Genomic DNA, 19,758 nt, shown 5'->3' on the forward strand with positions numbered 1-19,758 from the left:
ACAAAATATTCATAAAACAATTTTGTTTTTTTCTCTCTGAATGTGCACAACATTCAGTACAACAGATTTTCATTATGCGAAACTACAGTAGTAATTTCATCATGTCTGAAATCCTGTCACAAAAATATTACACTGCAAAATCAAACAACAAGTGTGTGGAATGGAGAGGGAAAAGTGTGAAATATCTGCACTTCAAACTTTTCAAAGAAAGTTATAAACTAAATCCAATACACAAACACCATGTATCAAGCAATTCTGTTTATTAATTTACTTTATTGGGTCTGAAAATTTCACACATAACCTTCTAGTTATGTTTAACACCATCTTCATTTGAAAATCAAACAACCTTGGATAATTAACACAATCAATGTAACATAAACCGCAGAAAATGGAATGCTTTAACTATCAAATCAGTGATTCACAAATTACAATGGCAAGGTGCCTTTACAAGATTAATTAAAAAAAATGCTTACATAAAAATAAAGAGCAAAATTTTACGTAAAATCAAAAGAAAAAAAAAGTACTCAGTATATAAATAGGTAGAATTCCTCACACTACTACGAGCTTCACATTTTCAGAACTGGAAAAGATACATTTATTCATGTTATCTGTCATATACATGCTTATCAACATGCTGGATGTTTTTCACTTACAATGTGGTATGAAAATAAGAACATTACTGAAAAATATCTAAGTAATATTTGGTGCTGAGTAGTGTTAAAACAACCGAGTGTGAAGCAAAATTAAATTATCTCAACTCTATAATCTATAACCTCTTAACATATGAAAATCTTAAATATATTAAAATGTGTATGATATTCAACACAAATTTTGTAGAAGTATAACGATCACGTATTTCATTTTAAATGAAACTGAATGCTGTACAATGGAAGTTCTTTCAAGATTGGAGAGCTGCTGCTTAGTTTTAAGTTTAACAATTAAGAATGAACCAGAAGGCATATCTGAGAAGATCGCTGTTATCAAACCTCGATCTGTCAAACTCGAAAGATTTCCATTCAGTTTAGCCGTCTGTGTCCAGCATCCATACATAGTTTTCCATTTCATTATCTCTATAAAATTTTCTGTTGTTGAAATATGACTTATTTCCACATACACTCATTCACCCAACCAACCTTTCATATACACACACTGGAGATGCTCTTGCATATCACTGGTCACAATTCTGGCTATGGGTTTCACTTCTTCGCCAATTCATTTGACAGCCAGTCCAAACCTTCATATAAACCATGCCCTTGGGTAGCACAGGTAGCCTGAATGTACCACTGAAAGTAAAAGTAATCGATGTTAGTAACACGTATAATATCAAAGTCCTATGTCCATGTACCCGACTTATTATACGAGAACTCAGACTGGACTGCAGGGGTGTTTCTGTTAAACACATAAAATCTTTGTCTCCTGTTATTTTTGTTGTTATAGTGAGTGGAAATACTTCAGAAAATGACGTGTCGCTACTGTCTATGAGTGTTTTTTTAAGGGTTATTCCATGAACAAATTTCTTCTCACTTTTTTCTGATAAACACATAAGTGTTTTCCTTTCTTTTTAGGAGTTGTGTGTCCATTCAATTAAAGCAGATCCAAAAATACATCCAACCAACAACTGCAAGTGAACAAAATCAAATTACAAACAAAACAAGGAAATGCAAGGATGCCAACTGGAGCATTAAACGGAAAAGGAATTGCTGTCAGAGCTTGTATCGCTACACATTGAAGTAATGCTATCAATATTACATCGCAATATTGATGGTGAAATGATCACCCAGAAATGAGATTTTTAAAATGCGCAGCAGATTTAATTTTCAATCTGGTATCATTTTCTGAAGTACAGAAAATACGAGCTCCAAATTAAATCAAAATGGGAGATAGGTTATAGCCTAGTTTAAAAATTCAAAAGAATATGGGATTTCCCATATATATTGTGACAGTCGGGAGTCGATCGCGTTCCGCAGAGGTCGGGGGCGCACAAGAAAACGAGAGACGCAGTGAAGAAGGTTGCGGCCACTCGGGTCTGGAGGGGACAGACGTAAGAGGGGGCGCGAGGTGGCGGCGCAGACGTGACGAAGGGTGAGGGGGAAGTAAAGCAGCTGGTGACTGAGGGGAGAAATCCAGAGAATTCGAGAGGTGCCATCTTCTAGGCATCTGTCGATTGATCGCGAAATCGTACTCTCTAGAAACTATGGTTTAGTTATAAATACAACACGCGAGTGAACTTGAGCAGTCAGTCAGTTAGTTGCAGTCGTTGCTAGTTTTGGACAGCAAGGCAGTCTTGTGTAGCAGTGAAGCCAGCTTCGAGACCGGAGTTCGACTTGAGTTGTGTCCGTAACTGTGGGAGCCGGATGTCCCGAGTTTGAGTGCAGTGGACCGCAGTTGGGGGACCTGAGTTCGAAGTTCAGCGGATTGTCTCTGAAGGTCTGGGGTTCGAGATACTGTGAACTCGAGTGACTGAGCTAGAAGAACTAGCCAAGGCAAACGAACTGTGAACTGAGAACTGACAGTTCTGTTTGTAAATAGTGCTTTGTGAACATTAGTTGAAATTAGCAGTACATTGTTGCTCTCAATAATTCAAGTAAATTGTCATTGTCGTCTGTGGAGTGCAATAACGAATACTGTGTTACTGTGTGGAGTGGAAATCCCATTGTTGACGGGAGTGTTTACATTCAATTATAGCAAGTGATTGTTGTTGTTTTGAATAAAAAGTTACAATATATACACAAGAGATCACTTCCAATTCCCCCCCTCCCACCCATCAACACAAAATCTCAAGCCTTTTTGTTCATGATGAATTCAAGTTTCCGTCACAATCTCAACTACAACAGAGGGACGATATCTGTGTGTGCGCATACATATGGACATATTTTCTTTATTATTTCTATTCGGAATTCATTATAAAAGTAATATGGTCATTATAGGAGCCATGAACATTTTCCTAATATTATTAATATAACTTATAGTATTTGATAAATGGGCAAGACACTGTTTTCTCAGCTCTCTCAGAAAACGAAATTGTGCAATTTAACAAAAGATGCACACTTCACTATTTAGTTAATAGTAACTGTCTTTCGTAGCTTAGTTAAAACTTACACGACGATTCCGCAGTTGGTTCAGACCCAGTTTGTCCGTTAGTTCTGCAGCACTCATAGCATTTGGTAGGTCCTGCTTGTTTGCGAATATCAAGAGAACAGCATCACGTAGCTCGTCCTCTTGTAACTGGAATCATGAAATTTATATTTAGTTCATTTCTAAAGAATATACTGATCATATTATGCATATGACATTAGTGTGCAACATTTCCGAAGGGGCCTCACACAATTTTACCGATTGTGTGAAGTGAAGTATTTTTAAGTAACAATACAAAAAATCTGATTGGATGGTATAATAATATTTATTCGGCTGGTTATAAGATCTTACACAGACAATGCAGTTTGTTGTTAAATGACGCAGCAGTTATGCAATACAGTTAATCCTGCTTTGCTTACATTTATGAAGTAATAAAATTACTAACAGCTCAACAGTGTAGCCGACCTAGATCTAAACATCACACGTGTTTGATGAACTTACTATTTATCATTTAAAACACAGCATAAAAGTAATGTAATAGCGTCATTTATCTCCAGCTGTTCCATCATCTCTCATTGTTTAAATATTCACATATTAAAAAAGATATAAATTACAATACCAGTATGTGTATTTATACAAATATTCTTGAAGAGCCTCTGAAATGATGCACTGTAAGAAGACCAACATACAAGAACTTAATTTACATTAAATAATACCAGTACTGAAATTTTAGTCTCATATTACACAACAGCAACTGGACAAGTGGATGAGCTTTCTCTTAGATATACTAGTTTTCGTGTTCAGAGAGAATGTCTGTTGATAAAGACAGATGACAACCAGTGTGAAATAGTTTGGGTCTATAAGATTTTTTTAATGTTTCTTCATTTTCCTGGTTATGGTGTGATGTTGCTCATGTACCACATGATGAGATGGATAGTGAAATGAACCCTCTCAAACCAGTTAACTCAGCCCACTGGAATAGGCTTGTTATAGAACTGCTTCCATTTATTTGTTTCAATTGCAGTACTTTTGTACATTAGCATTAAAGTTGTAAGAATATAGCTGTGTGTAAAGTATATTCAGTGTGTACGTATAATCATAAGCTAAATACATGTGTGTTCTGAACTGTACAGGCTTAGACACAAAAAATGACATCTCCTGCAGCATGAATTTGTCTAAGTCAACTTTGGACAGCGCCCGTTCACATGACTACAGAAAGAATGTTCATTGTTTAATAATAATAATAATAATAATAATAATAATAATAATAATAATAATAATAATCCGTGGTGCTACAGCCCGCGAAGGGCCAAGACCGACCAGCTGGCTGCTCGCCTCACGGCCACATGCCGAAGCAGAGGTGGACGATCATCCAACCAGAATGGAGGTATCGTGTGGTTAGCACGATGAGCCCCCCCAGCCGTTATAGCTGGTTTGTGTAATCGGATTTCGCTATCTATCGTAGCTCCCCAAGTGTGAATCACGATGCTGGGTGGGCACCGGTCCCATACACAGGCCGAAATTTCATGAGAAAATTTCTTCCCCATGAGGACTTGAACCAGCGAGTATGTATCTTATTCCTAAGATGGCGTCACCACAGTTGTTTGCTGTTTACTTTGTGTTGCAGTTGATGGATAACTTGCATCATGGGCTAGAGACCACAGAATTTCGCATTAATTTAGAAATAAGTAGTGATAAAATATTATATTCCGCAATATATGATACAGCTGGTATAGCGCTGGCCTTCTATGTCCGAGGTTGCGGGTTCGATCCCGGACCAGGTCGATGGCATTTAAGTGTGCCTAAATGCGACAGGCCCATGTCAGTAAATTTACTGCCATGTAAAAGAACTCCTGTGGGACAAAATTCTGGCACACCGGCAAGGCTGATACAGCCTCGGCAGTTGGGAGCGTCGTTAAATAAAACATAACATTTAACATTTTAACATAAATAAATGACAGGTTAACTGAAAAGCATGTTCTGAAAAATGAATCACGAAAACAATTAGGCGACAACTATGTTTAAATTTAATTTATTATTAAAAAAAACTAGCACTTTAACACTTTATTCGCTTCCACATATTTCAAAGCAAAGTGGTCATATTTCTGTGGACCAACAAAACACTGATCAACGACTTACCATGTTTTGGAGCTCCTTCTCTGCTTCAGGAATTCGTTCCCTATCATTGGAATCTACTACAAATATCAGTCCCTGAGTATTCTGAAAGTAGTGCCTCCAGAGTGGCCTAATTTTGCCTTGTCCACCAACATCCCACACAGTGAAGCATATATTCTTATATTCCACTGTTTCGACATTGAAACCTGCAAACATTTACACACATAATTAAAGTAAGTTTCAAAAAGGAACATCAAAAAATACATACTCACTTAAATTGACAAGCTTACTCGTAACAAAACATGACCACATTTGAATTGGTCATTATTAAAAGGCATTAAGTAATTTTCTTCAGCACTCGGATAATAATCGAAAAAAACTGTTCTGTCTGCTTAATAATTGTGAAGGTATATTCGTATTGTGGTTAAGGATCACTCATGGAGTATTATTAGTTTCATTCTCTATTAAATGCAGAAACAATTAGGAAATCCATCAAAATGTCCATGTATACAAAATTGACTTAGTACTTACTTACTTACTGGCTTTTAAGGAGCCCGGAGGTTCATTGCTGCCCTCACATGAGCCCGCCATTGGTCCCTATCCTGAGCAAGATTAATCCATTCTCTATCATCATATCCCACCTCCCTCAAATCCATTTTAATACTATCTTCCCATCTATGTCTCGGCCTCCCCAAAGGTCTTTTTCCCTCCGACCTCCCAACTAACACTCTATATGCATTTCTGGATTCGCCCATACGTGCTACATGCCCTGCCCATCTCAAACGTCTGGATTTAATGTTCCTAATTACGTCAGGTGAAGAATACAATGCTTGCAGTTCTGTGTTGTGTAACTTTCTCCATTCTCCTGTAACTTCATCCCTCTTAGCCCAAATATTTTCCTAAGCACCTTATTCTCAAACATCCTTAATCTCTGTTCCTCTCAAAGTCAGAGTCCAAGTTTCACAACCATACAGAACAATCGGTAATATAACTGTTTTATAAATTCTAACTTTCAGATTTTTCGACAGCAGACTGGATAATAAAAGTTTCCCAACTGAATAATAACAGGCATTTCCCATATTTATTCTGTTTAATTTCCTCCCGAGTATCATTTATATTTGTTACTGTTGCTCCCAGATATTTGAACTTCTCCACCTCTTCAAAAGATAAATTTCCAATTTTTATATTTCCATTTCATACAATATTCTCGTCACGAGACGTAATCATATACTTTCTTTTCGGGATTTACTTCCAAACCTACCTCTTTACTTGCTTCAAGTAAAATTCCCGTGTTTTCCCTAATCGTTTGTGGATTTTCTCCTAACATTTTCACGTCATCTGCATAGACAAGCAGCTGATGTAACCCGTTCAATTCGAAACCCTCTCTGTTATCCTGGACTTTCCTAATGGCATACTCTAGAGCAAAGTTAAAAGGTAAAGGTGATAGTGCATCTCCTTGCTTTAGCCCACAGTGAATTGGAAACGCATCTGACAGAAACTGACCTATACGAACTCTGCTGTACGTTTCACTGACACACATTTTAATTAATCGAACTAGTTTCTTGGGAATACCAAATTCAATAAGAATATCATATAAAACTCCTCTCTTAACCGAGTCATATGCCTTTTTGAAATAAAAAAACTTAGTGCCTTTTAATAATTACCAATTCATTTATTTAAAAGTCCTGTCTATGTCTAAGTGGTTACTTATTCTGTACGATATATTTCATCACTAGAATCTCGCTGTACAACTGCCATGCAAGTGAATTAAGGAAGAATGGTGGAATTGTGCTATGTAAAGACAATTTCTTTAAATGTCTTTTATGAATTACAGAGATCTCTACCCAAAACTTAAACATGAAAAGCCAATGCATTGATCACTCCTGATGGCTCCGTAACAGAAAGACTAAATTTGACTCGTGATTCAGATGTTGCATCAGGTTTTATATACCAGTACAATGTTATCCTTTTCGAAGTTTCATTATTCAAGATAAAAACAAAGGAGGAACAAAATTAAAAATGTTCATATAAATAGTGCTAATTCCTGTATATTTTTATTTGCAGTCTATCCATGCATTCATTGAGATTTCTCTTCTTCCCGTCTTTTGTGACGTGACATGGAGAATTTGTGTGTGCATGTACTTGTTCCAGTGACGCGCGGTGGCCCAACAGATTACCCAAGCAGCCGCATAGTCCAGTTTTCTTTTCCTTCTTACTATTTATATTTGATTCAAATACTTATAACATTACTAATTATAAAAATATGTTGGCATTTGGTACCCTTTTTTTTTACAAAACCTGTAAGATTAGGCCTACTGCAACTACAGCCTAAAATTAAAAATACTATTATAAAAGACTACTCTGAGTATTGGTAAGTCGTGACGAGCTATTCCATCTTGTCGGGGAAACATGTGGTAATCGTCGACCCAGAAATTCATCAAGAAATTTTGTGTGCTTTGATGATCTGGAGAAAAACGCTGCAAGCCCAGAAAGAGTACAAAAAAATATACGGAATTCATGAATACTTGAAGCACTTTGGGACAGTGCTAAATTTAAACAGTGTGCATAACAGTGAACAAAGAGAGCTTGTGGAAAAGACGCCTTAATATTAGCTTGACACCATGTAAATGTAATGAAGAGGCCATCACTGCAATTCCCTCTGTGTGACAAGTTTCTTACTGCAGTTTGAAAAGTCTTGAATATCTCTTAAAAATAAGATCAGAATGTGCTGCCGCTGTTTTGTCCTCACATCACGGAGGCGCATACACCACTCTACCACCCTTCCTTCAATCATATATCGATAAACGAGAGAAAATTGTGGTTTATTCGAGACGTCAGTTGTCTCATCAGTTAATATGGCAAAAAAAATTAGATTTCTGTAATTTCTGTTTAATTTCCTTATTAAGTGCATAGGCAACAGATTCAATGAATCATTTTGAATACGATTTGATACACCTTTGAATAATGTAGATGTCTCCAAGTGATTTTTTAGAATAGGATCGTACTGGACAGTGTAGTCCAAAAGTTCTAAATAATTACCGCGGTTGTTGGACATTTTCGACTTACCGTTTCCTCTAAATGAAAGTTCCAGTTTTGCAAGTAAACAAACAGCGTTTACAAGCCTTTTCAGAATGTCTCTATTGCGTGTTACCTTTTCATTATGTAGAATAATACTTTATTGAGTTTGGTCACTTTGCTCAGTTTCAATATGCACAGTTCCAAAAGTCGCGAATGCGTTAAAAGCACGAATATGTGCAATAGCAACATCATTATCCCATATTGCTTTAGTTAAATTACTGTATTTAGCTTTTTTTGCTGAATTAAATTATTATTATTATCACCAGACATAATCAAAACTTTTTATTTCACTTATATACACGTACTTAATGTAACTACAAAGTACCAGTACAAACAAACGCGAGAGAAACAGTAAGTTTTACACTTTGCTCACACAGCCAGCCCAGGCAGGCTATACCAGCTGCTTGGGATATATGCATCTACTACAGTCTCGTGAGGTGTCCCTCATTGGTTGGAAGTTATGATGACGTGGGTTGTCATGGCAACTTCCACGCTAACCTACATTCAGCACTGCTGGCACACTGGTGCCAGCTCGAGAACGCAGTATGTGCATTGTATATGCCCCATCACGTGACTTACAATTAACAAAACGTATTTAGAAACGTTTCAGGACTTTATGATTAAATAAACAGAAAGTTTAATCATGGATTTACATAGATATCGTGATTCTTATAATCAATCAGTGCTGCCCAAGCCGTGCTTGGGTTGCTTCGATGGACTGCACGCCACAGGCTTCTTCGTTTCACAAGACCAGAAGCTGAATGTAAATCATTCAATATTATTATTGTCAGAAAACACACACACTTCAAATATTTATTTGCAATGAAGTTTCTCTCAAACAAACAGAAATAATATAATGGCTTCTGGACCACTGTGATGCTCACATAAAAGCTGTTTGTAATGAACACAGCCCACAAAGCTTAATATGTTGCAGTCTTCATTGCATTCGTTTCACACCAACTGGGCAATAAATGTTTTCTTTCCTGACTACTTCAATTAGTTCTCTCTCCTTGCCTTGCTTTCTCTGGCTCCCCTATCAAATGAGTTCCATCTGTTTGATATACACCATTCTACAAGGTTTGGTTTTTTCTTGTCTACGAGTTAAACAGAGATATAATTATAATGTGCGAAAGTACGAAAATTCATGATAATATACCGATTTTGTCTTCAATTCCATATGCAAGCAAAAATGTAAAATTAATGACTCAGATTTACTCACCAATAGTAGGAATTGTGGTAACAATTTCACCTAGCTTCAACTTATACAATATTGTAGTCTTCCCTGCTGCATCCAGACCAACTAAAAGGAAGCAGAAAATACATGTATTAAAATATGATACCAATATCATAGTAAGGAAGTCAGAATCTCATAAGTGTATCCCATCCAAAGGACAGTCACCCCATTTTTTATTGGACTTGATGTTTTACTAGCTGTAGCTATAAGCATACTAAAAGCTGCTTCAAGATGGAAGCACAGCGATTGCACCAAAGAAAATAAATTGCCAGTATTTTATTATTTTATAGTTTAGAGCATGAGAGTGCAAAACAATAATAGACCAATAATTGCATTCTTCTGTCAGTAGGCTTATTAAATTTGATTTGCGTCATAGAAGCCCCATTTCAAAATAAAAGGAAGCTAACTCAGGTATGGTGAAGGAACTCCGTATACCTGAAGATTGTGCAAATGGACAAACTCACTCCCAAGTACAACCAATTCCAAAATAAGGCTGCTACAAAAATGGAAAGAGAACACTTTAGAATTGCAGAACATACAAATTTAGCAACGGGTATATCCAGAAATATCAATGATGGTGTGTTATTTCAACAACTCATTTTCTTTCCTTATCAACTACTAGGTCTTCCGTTAACAGCAAGATGAGGCCGAATATCCAGCATGGGATTACCTGACAGTTGCCTTAAAATTGGCGAAAATATCAGGGAGGAAACCCAACCAGGTAATCACCTCAAGCGGGAATCGAATCTACACCAGAGTGCAAGTCCAGATCAGAATATGTGTCACTGCCTGAGCTAAGCCAGTGGCCCAAGAACTCAATGTAACATTTGCAATTTGATACTGTGTAAAGATGGAATTTTAATTTAATGTTACCGTAATTTACTTTCACTAGTTTCAAACTATGTCTGCTCAAGTTGAATCTCAAATAATATTCATTATTAAAAAATTCTACTTCGATTACATTTCTAAAGACAGAAAGTAGTTTAACTTCATTGCTGTGTCCAGGAAGGATTAGACAAAAGCACCCTCAATTTAGAAGAAAAGTGAAATTTCATCTTACATTATCGCAAATTTATCTGTTGATACTTGCTTACTCTGCTAGTGAAATATCATTCACTGACGGCAGATGTCCATTTTTTTCAGCTCATAAGCCATATTATGTTACATCACCTCTGCCACATTTCTGTCAATTTGAAAAACAAAGGCAAATCATTAACAGAGGAACTGAAGTCAGAAACCTAACTTCAATTCCTTGAGAGCCTAAATAATTTTGTAGTAGGTAAAGAAGACTTTCAAGACAGGTTAATCATGGGGTACTTCTATTTCTCTTGCCAAAATTATATTATTTTTCAATTAATCACCACCACCATAATCATCCAGACGCAATATACAGTGAGAAGCATTTATCGTTATTGGAGATAGATGGTGTCAGTCTTCACTGAGCTATGGCTTATGTACCACGAGGAGCGTGCCCACAACCTCAGCACTCCTACAACACTTATAGAATTTGTATTTCCTTAGCTCATATTCATTGTTCAAAATGTCCCCCATTTGTTGTAATATATTGTTCACGTGTTTTTATGAAATTTTAACTATTATTCACTTTTCACAAAGATCCTCACTTTTCCATCCATGACTTGGTTCAGATACCACATCACTCCGAAACCTTATTTTTCATCACAACAGTTCACTAAGTTGTGTAATAAAAATAACCAACAGTACCAGTACATCACAATTTGAAAAGTTGTGAAACAGCTGTTTATAATTGAAAATGTTGATTGTTGGTAACAACAGATATGTATATAGCAAAAATGTGATGTTATCCACCTTGCATTTAGTGCCTAGCTGCTCCTCAACTAGATAACATGCCACTACCTCCGATCTCGATAAATACTCCTTACTTCCTTACTTACTGGCTTTTAAGGAACCCGGAGGTTCATTGCCGCCCTCACATAAGCCTGCCATTGGTCCCTATCCTGAGCAAGATTAATCCAGTCTCTACCATCATATCCCACCTCCCTCAAATCCATTTTAATATTATCTTCCCATCTACGTCTCGGACTCCCCAAAGGTCTTTTCCCCTCTGGCCTCCCAACTAACACTCTATATGCATTTCTGGATTCGCCCATACGTGCTACATGCCCTGCCCATCTCAAACATCTGGATTTAATGTTCCTAATTATGTCAGGTAAAGGATGCAATGCGTGCAGCTCTGCATTGTGTAACTTTCTCCATTCTCCTGTAACTTCATCCCTCTTAGCCCCAAATATTTTCCTAAGAACCTTATTCTCAAAAACCCTCAATCTCTGTTCCTCTCTCAAAGTGAGAGTCCAAGTTTCACAGCCATACAGAACAACCGGTAATATAACTGTTTTGTAAATTCTAACTTTCAGATTTTTGACAGCAGACTAGATGACAAAAGCTTCTCAACAGAATAATAACAGGCATTTCCCATACTTATTCTGCGTTTAATTTCCTCCCGAGTTACTGTTGCTCCAAGATATTTGAATTTTTCCACCTCTTCAAAGGATAAATCTCCAACTTTTATAGTTCCATTTCGTACAATATTCTGATCACGAGACTTAATCATATACTTAGTCTTTTCGGGATTTACTTCCAATCCTATCTCTTTACTTGCTTCAAGTGATAAATACTCCTTACTGACCAAAATCTGTGACAACGAAGTAATGTACCTGGAATCTCAATGCATTTTTATTCATAAGGAATAATGGTTAGATCAATGACAAGTGAAAGAAAGAATTCAATAAAAGCGAACAGAAATATCTGCCTACATTCGGTCATATCTAATTTAACCAAAATTCGTGGTATCTAGTTTACATATGGCAGGCATATTTACAGAATAAATATTTAATTGTACACAAAACAAAACTTAACTTAACTTAACCTAACCTAACCTCTTTACCATATTATTAAACAATTCCATACAATAGGGCTATAGATAATTCATGATACAACGAGCCATACTGCTATTACACTACACAATGCAATCTAGTTATTTAGTGAAGTCGTAAATTCAGTTATATTTGTAGTAAATGTAATCAATTGACAGACGGAAAATAAGAATTCACGAAATATTGCTTTTAACGAAGAGAATTTTAAGGAGGATAAGAGAACATAGACTTTATTTCCTCTCTGAAATCCTCCAAAACAGAAACTAGGGTTACTACTACATTTGACACCAGTCTCAAGTAATATATTCTGGCATCATCTTAGTTTCCTGCAAACAATCCTACAATCATTATAAAATACAGGTACATATTTATGCGCTCTCCCTATAAGGATATTATAAAAATAACTTGTACACATACCCCAGCTTGTATACATCCCACTCTTTCCAACATAAACGTTTATAACACAAACTAATACAAATAACTTGTGTGTTAACATTTCCTTCATATTATACTAATTTGAAAAACCAGCTACATTATAAACAGACACTGAGGGCATCCCTACGTTTTGCGATCTTGGCTTACTATCTCACAGCAGTAATCTGAAAACTAACCCGAACACATCAGTCCACATTTACATTGGCAAGTAATAATAATAGAAAAATTATTGCAATACTACTTAATAAATCACTAAATATTAATTCTGGGTAATAATCTCCCACACGTGAATTGATTCTGTAAAAAAAGATATATATATATAAAACTATACATGAAGTAAATTCATGAATATAATACTAGTCATCCGACCAACCCTTTTTACCATGGTACCAGTACAAAACAGTTACTAGTAGGCCTACATTAGAGACGTTTCTAAGATTTTGTTTAGGAATTATGTTGTAAGCATCGCCCAGGCCGCCATCTTCCCGCAACAGAGGTCCAGGGCACATATTTCCCGTGGAGTGTGAAGAGGCTGACCAGAACCATGTCAGTCATTGAAAATTTAATTAAAATACGTGTACTGGACCTCTATTGCGGGAAAATGGCCTGGCTGATTCTTACTACATAATTACCGAAATATGCTTTTGTCCATACACGTTGAAACAATCACGGAACAAATTACTACCGGTACAAAAGACACATGCCATACTACTAAGATCAACTATACGTTTACGGTATACAGCTATTTCGAAATCTATTTTAGATCTTCGAAAATGTAAGAACAAGGATAGTATTTTAAGTGAATGATGAAATGGCAATGAAAGCACAAACGTTCTCGCAATGTACATCATTAACCCCCCCCCCCCGTCCACATATTGTAGAATGAGACACACTCAAATTCTCGGTATATGATAATTAGATGACAAAATATTTCATATGTATAATCATAGCCTAATTATATGATACCTCTGACACACAAACGTAAAAAATTTGTATTAGTGGTCAAAACACAGAATGAAACTCCCCAATGCAAATCAGTGGTCAACCTACGTTGTCACTCCTAACCTAAACTCTTTTAGATATAAAATTCATACTCGTTATATCAACGTAAAATACTTAACCTGTATTAGCCAATGAAATACTAGATACGTTATTAAATATACAAAATATTATATAAAACTTTCTGTCTTCACTGTACTGACAAACTATCACAAATACATGCTCACCCATCAAAATTCTCATTTGCTTCTTCCCAAAAAGCCGTGTCAAAACACTGGAAAGTGTCAAACCCATGACTGCGACGAAAATGTTACTAGGCCACTTATATGCCTTGCTATATATACACAAAATCAAACTACACAACCTGAAGCAAGGTGCAGTATTATACTTGAAATTCAATAAATATCATGCGTCTGCCACGTCAATTTCAACCACACATTCGCCCATTGAGTTACGTCACGTCACTTTCAGGAAGAAACTAAACCCATCAAATACGAAACAATACCAAATGCTACTTCTTAGTATTTAACTAAACAGCAGTTGATATTTTAATATGGCTCCTATAATGCAATTAAATTTCTAAAAGAGTGTTACTTTACGTTAATCCAAAATTAAAGTAACTAAGAAAATAATTTAAATATATCGACAATACAGTTTATCTTCACTTCTTATTCTCTTTGCTTTCAGAGTCACCAACACTGTATCAAGGTATTGACCACAGTAAAGTGACCATGTCATTTATTCCCCGTTGTCAAATTCTATGTAATTTCTGATGAAATACGCATATTTGCACAATATTGCATTAAAATGACGCACTGTAGTAATATACCTGATTGAGGTTCTGGCTTATATGCATATCTATTATCAGGCAGTACATCTCACTTGATGATATGTGTCAGAGGAAGAACAATTGTTTGTATGCATCTGACGTCTGATTAGTGTAATATGCAGCTAATCGGCGATGTATGCAATGGCGGGGGAAAGGAACTGGCCACCCTACCCCATTATCTCCTGGCCTAGTTGCCTCATAAGTGGTGCCTTGTTGGTATCACTTGTGAGGTTAAAATATAAAACTTCTTTTTGTCTGAACCGGGCTTTAGGAAAGAATTTATAGAGTGGCCATTGCGACGCCATATTTGAAGCAAATTGAAAGCACGTCCGCCATTTTATAAGCGCCCAAAACAAAGTATGCAGCGAGTTAGAAAGAGAAGACTATAGAGTGGCCATGTTGTCCTGTACAGCTCTCTTTGCGGTGCCACCGCGAAACGCGGCAGATCTGAGCTAAGCGCCCACCTTTGTAAAAAATTCGTCTGCTTACAATGTTGTATAACGGAGGTAAGAGGCCCAAAAAAACGAAGAAAAAACATGCCTGTTGTGTGTGCTGCATATAACTGCAATGTCAAAAGGAAAAAGACAACTGATATATCATATTTCATGGAAATTTTATGAAGTTAATTCCATAGTTTTGTTAATTAGCAGCATTTTTTTTCATGCATAAATGTGTAACAACGCCCGGCATAAACAAAATAAATGGTTCACTGGTAATGTACTTAAACTAAATACGGATAAAACCAATACAATTCCGTTTCAGACCCAGTGAAAAACAAATCTGTCCTTATACTGCTTGTATGAAGAAATTTTAGAACAATTAGAAGTAGAGTCTGTAGAAGAAAAAATCAGCAGATACAAATTCAATTGGCTAGATCATGTAAGAAGAATGGAAAATTCAAGAATCCCAAAAATTATGATGCAATATAAACCTAGAGGACATCGTCGACCAGGAAGACCTTTAAGAAGACTGCTAGATGGGGCCGAAACAGGTCTACAGAGGCCTAATTCGTGAAGGATGATGATGATGATGAAAAACAAATAGCAATACAATATTAAAACTGTATTTCGACACCGGCATCCTTTATTTCTGCTCCTTCTGTCCTTACTTCTTATACAAGAAGACGATGAGCTGTAGCTTATAAGTAGGCCTATTTCGAAGACAAACGATTAATCAAATAAATGGTTCACTAGTAATAAAGTTAAACTAAATACGGATAAGACCGCTACAATTCCGTTTCAAATCTAGTAATAGCCAAAGACGTTATAATAGTATACTAGAGTCACACAGAGCGCTGGTGTGCTGTCCAAAATTGAAACCAGTCTGCGCATGTTTACGCCGCCATGCTACTGGTAGAAATAGAGCGGTAAACACGATTGTCATACTTGTCATTTGTTTTGTCTCGGGTGTTTTTAGTGAATAGTGTGAAAGTAATGGCAATATAATTTTGAAAGATGATACATTATCGCCGCGGACTCATGCTTAACATGTCGGCATCATACAATAACGTGCGGTGTGGTTTAAAAAAATAATTTTGCCGACCGATTGTTGCTCTATAGGTTTCACTCTAAGCGTCACGTTGTCACGTCTACTTTCTCGATAAGAATAAGCACTAGTTTGTTATATTGTTAAATGGGTATTATTATTATTATTATTATTATTATTATTATTATTATTATTATTATTATTATTATTTCATATACGAGTACGTTGGCTTTCTTAACTCTTAATAATAACTCTTTAATAATAATTTTTAATCACATACCTTAATGTTCGTCCTCAGCACAAGACATTGCAACCTCGGGTTTAGTCTACGTGGATTAGACAAGTAAGTGTCATTTAATAATAATTGAAGCAGCTTATTGGTTGCATTATTGAAATTGAGGCGAGTGATTGGAGCGCGACACAAGAAATTGAAAACAATAATACAATTAAATTTCAAAGACCTGCTGAATGTTAACCATGAGAGCGCGGCGATAATACCATCCCTGTTTAATTTTCCAAGCTATTTGCAAAAGGTACGATATAATATTATCTCTGTTGTTACAATATCAATATCATTAAAAATCAATCAGTAGTTTACGACAATAAAGAATACTTAATTGTTAGTACAGGTATATCAGACTGTAGAGAAATCCCACTGAGTGAATTATTTAGACTTATACACCAGATGTTAAAACATTAGTGGAAAGATAACTTTTTGTTTTTATTATGTAAATGAATTTATCTGCAAGATAATAAACTTTCATTCAGGATCCATATATGGATAAATAAATATACAGATAATAAATAAATAAATAAATAAATAAATAAATAAATAAATAAATAGCTATAATAGCTAAGCCTCCTTTGTGAATTTATGATTCAGAGTTCACCTATAAATAACTCTTTTACATTTTGCCGGATATATTTTATTAACAAAAGCAAGGAATGGCATCTTATTGATATTGCATATGTGCATAAAAATTATGTACCATCACTCCGCAAGCAATGGTAATATATCTATTTTATTTATTTAAAATAAAAATACAATATGTAAAAAATCCACACATAAAAAGTATGTGTTTTTTTTATCTTGCATAAAGTGATTGTTTAGTTTTTAGGTCTTCACGTTACCTATTGTTTGCAATGTATTAGGTACCGATACTTTTTATAATCGATAGCATTCCCTTTATTAATTGAAGAATGAATTCAATGTAATTTGGCTACCTTCGCACATTATATTTTGCCAGATTATCTATGTCCTGTGGTCTAAAAGTACCGGTAATATAATTTATTTTTGATTCTCTAAAACTTAACTAACAAGTCTATACTGATTATCGCATATTTATTTCACTTTGGAATTTGATTATAACAAGAACTTGTGTAATCAATGTGCATATATTTATGTCTTGTGATCTAAGAGTTAGTATGTTAATATAATTTTAGATTCTCTGAAACCTAACAATTTGCTGATTATCGTAAAATTATACACTCTATAATGTGTATTGTGTAGGCCTATTTATGGCTGTATCAGTATGTTTTCTATAAATTGCTGCATACATATTTTCTTTTCTTTAATGTTCTAACACATATCAATGAAACTTTGAATATGTTTATTTCGTCCTAATTTTACGTTAAACGTCGAAAATGGCCATAATATGTCAATTTTAGATCATCACAACGTTAAATTGCGTGATTTACGCACTTCTATTATTTGTCTGCTCTCCAACAATATGGCGGCAAGCGCAGCGTTCAATTTGCCCCGGTTTCCTCGTTTCGCGCAGCCGAGACTGTAGGGGCTTGGTAATAGCAATCAAATATTAAAATTGTATTTCGACACTCGCATCCGAAATAACGCAAAACTCTGGGGTAGGTCGTATTGTTGTTAGTATTTTGACTGGAAGGACATGAAAGAATATAATTGAGCACCCACGTGCAATAATGGGGTAAGTGTGAATATATTTCGTAACTACTTACCCCATTATTGTACGTGGGTGCTCAATTATACACTAATAATTATCTGTGGTGCCACAGCCCTTGAAAGGCACAGACAGACCAGCCGGCTGTTGGCCTCACGTTCACATTTCGATAATAATTATACTTTACTGTAACAAAAAAACTGAAAGCGTGTTTTGTCATGTTTCACCCACGTTACAAACTTGGAGGTAAAGATTGTTTACTACAGACAGGGCCTACTTTCCATTCTATATCTTATGGTATAGTAAATAGTTTTGCAACGTGTAGAGACTGGGAAAACAATTTAATAAAATCATCCGAATCATACTCGTTCATTTTATAGGCAATCTTGCAGGTCGCATTTAAAAGAACCTAGGAATATTAACATTTTCTTCAGTATATTTGCTAGGACTTCTTGTCATACTACATGACAATTTTGCTTAGGTTATTCTTTTAAGCATTCTTTCTAGGAATAGCTCAAGTGTTTTAAATTTAGCGTACATAAGTTTAGATTAAGTTCCTAGCACGTATTTTACGAAATACTAGGTTTTTCCACTTCAGTTTAACTGATTTATGCAAACGAAATTAAGACAGCTGACGATTCTAATGTCAGTTATCACCACGCCCACTTTGCTTTGGGCGCATAAGTTCATTACCGACGATCGTTCAATTTTCTTCAAACATGGCGGCGCAATGACCATTCTATATCTTCCTCTTTCTAACTCGTTGAAAGTATGCCATTGCGACGCCATATTTGAAGCAAATTGAAAGTACGTCCGCCATTTTATAAGCGCCCAAAACAAAGTGGGTGTGACGATAAGTAAGGCTGGCTAGGTCAGTTGTCAAAATTTCGTTTACATAAATCAGTTAAAATGAAGTGGAGAAACCTGATGTTGCGTCGAAAGTTGACTTACGTGCTAGTAACTTGAGGGAGGAATGAGGTGAAATTTGAATTTTCTAAACCAATAGACACTTGAAATTTGGTACACAAATGTACCTTAGTATGTTATGTATGCATACCAAATTTGAATGGAATCGAACTAAAACTGTATATAAGTTATAAATTTTTTCTTAAAAAAAAATATATATATATTTTTTTTAATCTATCTTCTCCCTCAACATTGAAGTTTTTGCACTGAATTTTTTTATCATGCTTTCCTAAATGTTCAGTGAACACACAGAGATATATTTGTATTTTATTAACTGACACCTAAGGAAAAAATAATTAAATTCATAAAATAAAAAAAAGTTCTGGCATGTTGTGCAATTTTTTACATTTAAATTATTATAATTTTTTTTTCTAGCCCTATCTTAAAAATCTCTCTGTTTAAGTGTTAAACACTGATTAGTTACCATGCACAAAAAAAAAAAAAAGGTGGTTCTACGACAATATTTGTGGGAGAAGATAGATTTTAAAGACTAAGCAATTACAAAAAAAAAAAAAAATTAAAGCTGAGAAAAGAATTATTAAAGTTGTACAAACTTTAAAACTACCAAACACATATTTACTTGTACAGTAAGCTTACATGTTACAATTTACAATCCTGAGTGGAGGAAACCTGAATTATTATATATGCAGCCATATTGCTGCCGGTCACTTTCAATGGAGTGATAAAAGAATGATTAAAATTAGATTATAGAAA

General features: G+C 35.4%; 1 protein-coding gene across 1 annotated transcript; it reads right to left on the reverse strand.

The window, feature by feature from the left end:
- Positions 1–243: 243 nt before the first annotated feature.
- Arf4 (ADP-ribosylation factor 2) lies at positions 244–14,533 on the reverse strand. The gene is made up of 5 exons (XM_069838466.1): positions 14,076–14,533; positions 9,488–9,568; positions 5,215–5,396; positions 3,100–3,225; positions 244–1,283 (listed from the first exon to the last, which is right to left on the reverse strand). Exons 1-5 carry the CDS (start codon positions 14,140–14,142, stop codon positions 1,197–1,199), a joined length of 543 nt encoding a protein of 180 aa, XP_069694567.1. The 5' UTR covers positions 14,143–14,533; the 3' UTR covers positions 244–1,196.
- Between the last annotated feature and the right edge of the window lie 5,225 nt (positions 14,534–19,758).

This window comes from Periplaneta americana, chromosome 10, assembly GCF_040183065.1.
Source record: "Periplaneta americana isolate PAMFEO1 chromosome 10, P.americana_PAMFEO1_priV1, whole genome shotgun sequence".
In the NCBI taxonomy this organism is placed as follows: Eukaryota; Metazoa; Arthropoda; class Insecta; order Blattodea; family Blattidae; genus Periplaneta; species Periplaneta americana.